The sequence below is a fragment of the Neofelis nebulosa genome, chromosome 16 (genome assembly GCF_028018385.1).
Source record: "Neofelis nebulosa isolate mNeoNeb1 chromosome 16, mNeoNeb1.pri, whole genome shotgun sequence".
Classification (NCBI taxonomy): Eukaryota; Metazoa; Chordata; class Mammalia; order Carnivora; family Felidae; genus Neofelis; species Neofelis nebulosa.
Genome location: NC_080797.1, coordinates 38,870,646 through 38,880,082, shown reverse-complemented (window position 1 = coordinate 38,880,082; position 9,437 = coordinate 38,870,646). Strand labels below are relative to the sequence as shown.

The window sequence follows — 9,437 nt, the reverse complement described above, 5'->3', positions numbered from 1 at the left end:
CCTGTTCAACCTTAAAAAATTGCTATCCCTCTGCGGGGCGCCGGGTGGCTCAGTCAGGTGGGCGTCTGACTTCGGCTCAGGTCATGATCTCATAGTTCGTGGGTTCGAGCCCCATGCCAGGCTCTGTGCTGACAGCTCGGAGCCTGGAGCCTGTTTCAGATTCTGTGTCTCCCTCTCTCTCTCTGCCCCTCCCCTGTTCATGCTCTGTCTCTGTCTCAAAAATAAATAAACATTAAAAAAATTCAAAAAAATTGCTATCCCTCTGCTGTTTACCTTCAATCTCCTTAATCACCCCCAAAGAAATGGTTACTCCTTCTGTATAATTTCCCAAAGTTATCATGTCTGCGAACCCCACCTGCCTCCCATGCAGACTAACCCCGTAGATTGCCTGCACATCTCACTCAGAGAGTACACAGCCTCATCTGGCTACAGCTGACACATTCTCTGTGCCCCCCTCCACTTCGGATTCCCAAGAGAGCCAATCAAAGACAGAGAATGTCAGAGTCAGCAACCTCTTTGGTCTTTAGGGTTTCTGCTGGGCTCAGCAGTGCCCACGGGGGATGTCTAATATGGTCTAAGGGATAGGCCAAGAAGACACCAAAAAAAAAGGGCGGGGGGGACTGGGGAATAGGGCAAAAAAATAATAAGAGGGGGGAGTGATAGAAAGATAAGATAAAGAACAAAGAAAGAACTGTTACTATTTAGATGGAGGGAGCCCAACAACCATGGCTTCCCAGACAAGTGTGTCTGTGATCTCTGGCTGTAATTATTCATCTCAGGAGTTCAGTCTACAAGAGCTTTGGGTCAGTGCTAAAGAACCAGGATTCTAATGCCAGCGCAGCCCCTAGTGAGCTGAGTGGCCATGGGCAGAGCGCTGGGTCTGTTCCTCATCTTGAATTTGATCACTTGAAGATCCTTTTGAGTTTTAATAGTCCCGTGTTCTGTTCTGAGCCTGCACATCATTGAGAACCTGCTTTGAGAATGTTCCCTGATATGACATGAGAATCTGCTTATTTTATCGTATGTGTGGGTGCAGAGAATCTAGGAGTGTGAACTGGCAAGGGAGACCATCAAAGTGCTTTTGGGTGAGTGTGGGCGTAGGTCCTTCCTAAGTCGCGAGGTTAGCTAATTACTAAGAGCATGGCTCCTGGCAAGTGGTAGACACCTTGCATTTTAAGGCCGCTGAAGTGATGAGCCCAAGTGAACACCTCGTGTCCGGCTCCTCTACCTTAGGGGTGGCAGGAGGCTGGGTGTCCGGGGCCTTGCAAAGCACGTGGTGAGACTGCTTCTTGGCACTGGGCAGGATGCATCATCTCTCCTTCCACAGCCCTTAATGAAGTGTGCAGCTCTTGTCCTCATTAGGCCCCAGCATCGTCAATAAAAGAGTCAATAAACCCGGTTGATGGGGTTGGGACCGAGGGGCTGAGATGCGGCAGCCGTGCATCCACAGGGCAGACGTCAGCTCGGCCGTGTGTCGTGACCCAGCATCCAGGGATCAATAACCAGCTCAGAATAAAGTCCAAAAGCCTGCCCTCCCCAGCCTCCTCTCCAGACCCATTTCAGCCAGGGTGGCGCGATGACAGCCGGCTCCTGCTTTGCTTGTAGTTGTTCCCACCCCATGCCATTCTGGGTGCCAGATGCTTTTGTTTCTTCCCGATTGAGTCCCCTGGACACCCCATGGATGCATATTTAGTGAGTGCCCACCTGGCATGAGAACACGTAGACGGCATCTCCGAGCAGCCCAGAGGCTGGCATGGGCCCTGTTTTGTGTGTCTTCTGTCTGCTGACAGTGTGTGAGGGGCCCCAGTGGACCAGGAGGTATATTCTCTGCATGTTGTGCGGCTGGACTCCATTCCTGGCTGCTATGCATCTCTTTAGATAGCCTTATCTTATCTAATTACAAGGAATTTCAGATTAATTTCGTGGCCTCTGCTCCAAAGGACCTCTTATCTGTTGGGGCCTTGTATTTTGACCTTGTCATTCTTTTGTTGTTTGCCTTTAAGGGGCAGGCAGCTTCGAAGGGGATGCTAAGATCTTGCTGGAATTGGGGCTGGGGGAGGGGAAGAAGAGGGAGGCCGACAGATCTGGGGTTTGTGTATTCTGCTCCATCCCCCTGCCTGTGTGAGGAGACAGCTGGCTGCTTACTTCCAGGACAGCCACATGGTACCCAGCCACACAGAACAGGCCCCGGGCAGGGACTCGCCGGCTGCCAACCTCTCCAGATCCCTTTGATATTTCCGACAGAGCAGTAAAGGACTCTTGACTATCACGGTTTGCCTTGCCTCTCTCCACCTTCTCAAAGACTCCTCGGTGTGGTTTCCATGGCTACCCCCAATCAGATCTGGCTTCTTGCGAAATTGGATTTCAAAGAAGGACAAGGCTTCAAAGGAATTTGTCCATTTAACAGAATGTCATTAGGAGTGAGGCTGACTGCTGAACCAGGGTCCTCAGATGATTAAGGAGGGGCCGCGCTCATGTGTGGAGGCAGGTTTCTGTCTGCAATGAGGAACCTTGATGCAACATGACAATGCCGTATTGCAATCTGCCAGTCACCCACCGCACCCTACCCAACTCTGCACCTCCCTCTCCCCCTGTCTCTCTAAGACCCAGAATGGATGTAGAATACCTATGCCTCGAGTTTCTGCTGCTTCCTTTGGTAGAAGTAAGCCAGGCAGTGAAGGCCTGGGAGGTCGTAAGATTACCTGGGTTCATTGCTCTTCCCCAAATGACTCATTAGCTTGTAGCCTATATTAGCATTTACAAATATCCTTGAAGAAGTGGGAAAGGTTGTCAGATTTCCTCCCACTGCCGAGAGGGAAAGCAAGGCAAAGTGCTGGGGTTACATACAGGAGGGACTTTGTTTTCCCTTGCCTTTTTTTTTTTTATAGAACGGTTTCAGATTTAGAGAAAAATTATGGTGATACTACTGAGAGTTCCCATATATCCTCCCTTGCCTTTTAACACGTCATAAGTACTCAAAAATGATTCCAGAGCAGCTACAATTTTATAGAAGCAGCAGTATGATAAAAATGCCTGAACAGGGACCTGGTATTTGCTCCAGAGCCTGGAGGAGGCGGCCTGCTTGTGGTTAACTTTTCCAGAGCGAGAAGGAAGAGCAGCGGGAGCTAGAGTCCCCAGAGACTTGCCAGCCCGTGTCCCCCCAACCCCAGTCCAGTTTGCTGCAACTTGTGGGTGGGTCATGTGATCCCCAAACCATTCCTCTTCAGATTGCCCGATGTGGACGCGTAAAGATGGCTGGAAGCCACTGCACTCCTTAAAGGATCTAGCCCCCGGGGCGCCTGGGTGGCGCAGTCGGTTGAGCGTCCCACTTCAGCCAGGTCACGATCTCGCGGTCCGTGAGTTCAAGCCCCGCGTCGGGCTCTGGGCTGATGGCTCGGAGCCTGGAGCCTGTTTCCGATTCTGTGTCTCCCTCTCTCTCTGCCCCTCCCCCGTTCATGCTCTGTCTCTCTCTGTCCCAAAAATAAATAAAAAACGTTGAAAAAAAATTTAAAAAAAAAAAAAAAAGGATCTAGCCCCCAACCTTGGGAAACTATGCCAGGCAGTGCCACCCCACATCCTTCTGGACAGTTTCTCCTTGTGGCTCCCGTCCCCCTATTCACAATTCTGTCATTATGTCCCCTGAGGCTGTCAAAACCACTTCACCCATCTTCCCCGTGTCCTCTCCCTTACTGCTCCCAATCCTCCCCACACGTTCTGTAGGCAGAGTCTTGAGACTAGAGACTTCATGTTTTAGAAAGAAGGAAAACGGTAGAGGTAAAGTGAGATGTGTAAGATCATACACTACACAGGTAGGTTGCTCACCAGCTCAGAATTTGTCAATGTCTCCCAAGTGCACACTCAGCTGAGTTCAAAATCCTCATTCTGACTTTCAAGTCCCTTCACAATAAAACTTCAAGTTTTCTCGACAACCACAATTTCCCTACACTGTCTGGTAAAAGGGGTATTAGCTGTTCCTCAAACAAAAGGTTTTTCCGTCTTTGTTTACTCTGGTCTTTCCACCTGGAAAGCCCTCCTGCCCCTTCAAAGTCAGGTCTGTTCAGAGCCCATCTCGAATGCCACATGCACCATTAAACACACATGCACCCACACTTCCCTCTTTTTTTTTTTTTTTATATATATATTAGTCTTCCTCCTTTTACCGCTCATGGCACTTTCTACCTTCATGGCACTGGGTTTATCGTACTTTATTTTTTTAATATATAATTTATCGTCAAGTTAGCTAACATACAGTGTATACAGTGTGCTCTTGGTTTGGGGGGTATTGTGCTTTAAAACCCCCACAAAACTATTCTGCGATCGCTGAGACTCACAAAAGTTCAAAGAGATGATAGAGTGATCCTGTCTACCCCTTACCCTGTTTCCCTCAATGGTAACATCTTGCAATATTACAGAACCGTGTCACAACCAGGACACTGACCCCCACTGTACTTCGGATGAGGGGAGGAGAACACGTTTTCTGTGGTCTTTCACTCCCCCCCCTCCCTTAGAGGGAAAAGGCTTGGTTCCCCTCTCCCTCACCCTTCTCTCCAGATTACCCCTCCCCTTCCTCGCATCCTTTTAGCCTCAGGGAGGAAGGGACACGGGCTCCCTGTATCTGCTGCAGCCCTGCCTCTGCTTCTCCTAAATGTTGGTGGCTTTGCATTATTTATTGGGACCTACGGCCATTCCCTTTAGACATCCGGTTTGCCTGAGATAGTGAACGTTCTGCCCTGGTTTCCTGGGCGTGGAAGTGCGAGCTGGATCGGGAATTGCTTGCTGCTGCTGGGCTGGGAGGGGACGGCTCTCCTGGGATTCTGCCTCTCCGCGCCCCGTTTCGGGCACCACCGTGGCTTTTAAGCCTGTCCCTTGAGGTCAACTGTCCAGGGCTGAGGATAGAAAGTCTCCCAGGAGACCAGGTTCCTTTGGGTTGAGTCTTTTGTGCTGGTGGGGCTTTGCCTGTGCGGCGGCCCCCCGGCCCCCAGGTCTTCCACCTGAGGGCGCCCCGGGGAGTGGCGCGTGCACCCACGCACAGGTGTCCGCCCCCCCCCCCCCGCCCCCACCGCCCGGGGCGCGCCCCCCGCCCGCCGCGCGCGCCACTTCCTGAGCGCGCCCCGGGCCCGCGGCCCCGCCCTGCGGCCAGGCCGGGAGGCGGCGGCGGAGACAGAGGTACAGGTGCCTCCGCCCGGCGACCGCCGCCCGCCAGCCCGCCCGCCTTGGCATCAGGCCTTCACGGCCCCTCTCCCGCCTCACACTCCGGCCTCCTCACCGCCCGGCCAAATGCAGGCCGTCGCCCTCCCCGAGGAGATCCGTTGGCTCATGGAAGGTAACGCCCTGGCCCAGCCCCAGGCCCCCTCCTGCCGTTCCCCCACCCCTCCCCCGGGGAGTCCCTCTGGTGCGGAGCTGGAGGCCCCCACCCGGGACGCCAGAGGCTTCCAAGGCCGGCCTCTCTTTGCAGCTCCATCACCCTCCACCTTCTAGAGCCTCAAGGCTTCTAGAACCCTCAACTCTGCAGAGCCACATTTTCATTCTGCCCGCTCAGGGTCCCATTCGCCCCGCTCAGTTCCACATTTTCTTTTTCCTCGAGGCGTCTCCACTCCTCCAGGTAACCTCCCAGGCCTCCGAACCACCTTCCAGCCAGGTCCTCAGGGGCGCTCCTCACGTTCCCGGTCTCCTGGGGACAGCCCCCCACCACCGCGCCTGTGGGCTTTGCCTTCTTCCTCCCTCCCCAGCCCCGAAGTCCCTCTCCCTCCTGCTCAGAGCTCCCCGAGGCTCTCAGGGGGGTGCGAGGGGCTCGTGGGATGCTGTCGGCCAAGGCCTGGGGGTTGATGGGAGTTTTGCTGGCGCCCAAAGCCCGTGCCTCCCTCTGCCAGCCTGCAGACTTCGGGGTGGGGGGGGGGGGGGTTGGGGCGGGGGGCAGGTCTTGCTGCCCACCCAGGGCAGGCTGACAAGCAGTATTACATTTCTAACTTTTCTAGAAATGCCCCATCCTAGGGTGTGTACCTTCAAACTATCGTTCCTAAGCAGTCCTTTTAAGAGTTAAGGTCATACTCAGCAACACTCGACACATCCTTCTTAACACTCGAAATATCACCTGCTCCATTCACACTTTTTCTCGTGCAAGAAACTTGCTTCCCTGTAACTGACCTTCCTGGAAGGACAGAGGCCTGGAATCTGTGCTTGCATAAGGGCCCCAGGAGGAAACTACTCGGAATTAAGCCTTTTGGCATCCGAGTGACATTTTTGACACATATTTAACAGATGGCCTGCTTTGGGCAGGTCAGACTTTTGGCAAGGAGTATTTTTTTTTTTTTTCCAGTTTCTCTCAATTTAATTGGTTTTATATCTCCATTACCTTGTTATCTTGGTATAAATGCCTCCTAATCAAATATTTGGCAGTCCTTTTGGTCTCTGTTTGTAGCACTGTTTCCATTCTGGATTGCTTCTATGTAAAACCTGTCAACTAGGTATTTCTTTTAAGGTGAAGCTTCCAAAATCCACTTTACTTATGACCTGAGTAAATCTAAACTTTCAGAGTAAAAAAGTATTTATAGGCTAAAATAGCATCATCTGGGTGTCTGAGAAGAAACAATCCAGCCTTTCCCTCTGTTGTTGGTTGAATATTCGATGTTAAGTATGAAGAGAGGCTGTGAGTGTGGTTCCTGGGAGACAAGGAACTGTGGCGAAAAGTTTAATTCTGCCCTTGCATTAAAAAATATAAAGTGATTCTTTTTATTGGTTTCTGTCATTTGATGAGAGAAAACCTATTTTACGAGCTCATTAAACTATACTTCCGTTCTGTGTGCAGCCTTCGTAGAAAATTCCTTTTTATTTTCAGAGGCTTGCAGTGAAATCCACTCCTTCAACATTTTTGATGTGCAGTTCTTTATTGTTCAAAACTGACACTTTGGTAAACAACTCATTTCTGCACCTGCCACCTTCCTTTAGCTTAGATTATTTTCTTGTTAGCTGACTGTTTTTAATTGAAGTCTTCAGATCTCCTTCTAAAGCAGAACCTTTGTTTGCTGACAAGTAGAGCAGGGTATGAATGGAGATTAATTGCATGTCACATACTTCTGTATCAAACTTGCTGTGTCTTAACAATGTCTGTTGGTGCTTGCATCTTTAGAATATACAGAGGAGTCTGAGATTAAATTTTAAGGAGCTTTGTTGGTTAATGTATTTCTTGACGGCCTTTTTTTTTAAGTTTGCAATTGGAATCTGAATCTGAGCTAGAGGGGAAAAAAGATAAAAGTGGGATTCCAACCAACCAATAATTCTATTGAAAAATGTTTGAAGACTATGTTTTTGAAAGGTTCATGTAATCATAGCAACATATTGGTTATAGATTTTTTGGTAATATTTTATTTTATTTTATTTTATTTTATTTTCGATTTTGTTTTTTATGGAATACAGTCTCTGCTGTAGACCAGTAGAATTATTCATTGTACTACAAATAATTTGTGGATATTAGAAACCCATAATGGCTATCAATTTATCGTCTGTTACTGTGTACTTGTCTCCCCCCTTCTCTGGCCCCTCCCACACACACTTTTTAAGGTTAACTGTTGACAATTAGAAAATATGTAGGTCCTGATCTCTATATTGTCACTCAGTGGAGAGAGTCACAGGGTGAGAGAGCTGCCACTTTAGTGCTGCCACATGGCTGTGGTGGTGGGGTTTCCACAATGAATTACTACTTTCATAAACCAAGGCATAAGCATTTGCACGGTGATTTAATGCTGGCCATCACAGCCATAACTTAAGCATTTATTTATTTATAACTACACGAGCATAAATGACAGGGGCATTTTTTGACATAATGTGTGTGCTTTTAAAAATAAAATATGCAAAGCATTATGAAAGGTTTATGCCAAAATTTTGCATAAGGAAAAAGGGAACAGAAATGCTGAAGGTCTACAATTAATTTTGTTTAAGGATAAAATTTTAAACATTTGGAAATGTTTCATTTGACCCAAAAACTCAACTTCTGGGAATCTGTATTACTGAAATTAAAGGACAGGAGGTATGCGTACAAAGATCCATCTCGAATGTCCATGAGTTGGGAAAGGTGGGGCGATGGTATGAATGAATTATCCATTTTATGGAATATTTTGCAGCCATTAAAAAGAATGTACTGTATCTGTATATATTGGCTTGGAAAATGTCCATAGGTTTAAGACTAAAAGCAAGGTGCACAATAACATATATGATCTGTTTTTGTTTGAGAACAAAAAGGTGAGCCATGCCCTCCCTCCCATATATTATGTATTATTTTGTAAGCCTAGGAAGAAGTAAGAATATACACCTAGCTGTTAGCATTGGTTTCTTTGGGAGGGGAATAAGAAGGTGGGGGAGACAGAGATCATTACTTTTATTTCATACACCTTCATGTTGTTGGAATTGTGACAATGACCATGTATTAACTTTTGTTAATCAGATAAACAATCAGTAGCGTTCTTTCATTTTTTTTTAACATTTATTTATTTTTGAGACAGAGACAGACAGAGCATGAACGGGGGAAGGTCAGAGAGAGAGGGAGACACAGAATTCGAAGCAGGCTCCAGGCTCCGAGCTGTCAGCACAGAGCCCGACACGGGGCTCAAACTCATGAACCGTGACATGACCTGAGCCAAAGGTGGAAGCTCAACCGACTGAGCCACCCAGGCGCCCCAGTAGTGTTCTTTAAAAGAAAAAGGGACAAACAAAAGACAAAAAGAAGCTTGCAGATGTCAGAGTGGTCAGAGTGCTAAAGGACCATTAACTGAGGTTATGATTATGTTTTTCTCTTGTTAGCTCTGGGGGTGTGTGGAGGGTGGGGATTTTTTTTTTTTTAATGCTCTCTTGGAGTTTTGGCAAATGTTAAAGCAGCGAGAGTACTTTTAGAGTAATTCAGGAAATAGCCTCCTCAGACTCTGTCAAGCTCTCTTATAGAAATTGTAACTAGTCCATATCAGCAAATAAGTACCTTACAGATAAGTAAAATGAAAAGTGTTTGTTTACTGCCTTATTGAAAGAGGAGGAAATATTCAGGTCTATTTTCAAATAATCAGGCTTGAGATGTAGAAGCTATCTTTTTGTTTTTGTTTTGTGATAACCATACTGAAAACAAAAACAATGGTGTGCTGGCAGTTTGCATAATCTTTGCTCCATAGATATAAACATAATCAGTTTCTTCCTTGTCTTTCTATCCCTGCTTTTGAAGTAAGAAGCACAAGAGGCAAGTATGAAGGAGGTTGAATATATATTTATTTCTTCAGTTCAAAATGTGCCGTGTGTGATGGAATGGGACCTACTGATTTTACCCTAAGAGCTAATAGGTGCCAACCACCTACAAGGTACCTAGATCCTGCTGGGAGTGTGGAGTAAAGCCAAAACAACATCCACATCCCAGCTGCATTTATTTTTTTATTTTTATTTTTTTTATTTATTTTTGGGAC

At 47.7% G+C, this 9,437-nt stretch overlaps 1 protein-coding gene across 3 annotated transcripts in view; it reads left to right on the top strand.

Annotated features, from left to right (window-relative positions):
- The first annotated feature begins 4,996 nt into the window (after window positions 1-4,996).
- The window catches only part of SKAP1 (src kinase associated phosphoprotein 1), a 281,157-nt gene continuing 276,716 nt past the window's right edge, over window positions 4,997-9,437 (top strand). Inside the window, exon 1 of one of the 3 annotated variants that reach the window (XM_058705574.1) lies at window positions 4,997-5,323. In XM_058705574.1, coding sequence (XP_058561557.1) covers window positions 5,278-5,323 — 46 coding nt within the window. In that variant the 5' untranslated portion in view covers window positions 4,997-5,277. The remainder of the gene's footprint in view (window positions 5,324-9,437) is intronic. The other 2 variants (XM_058705573.1, XM_058705572.1) reach the window with 2 other exon arrangements.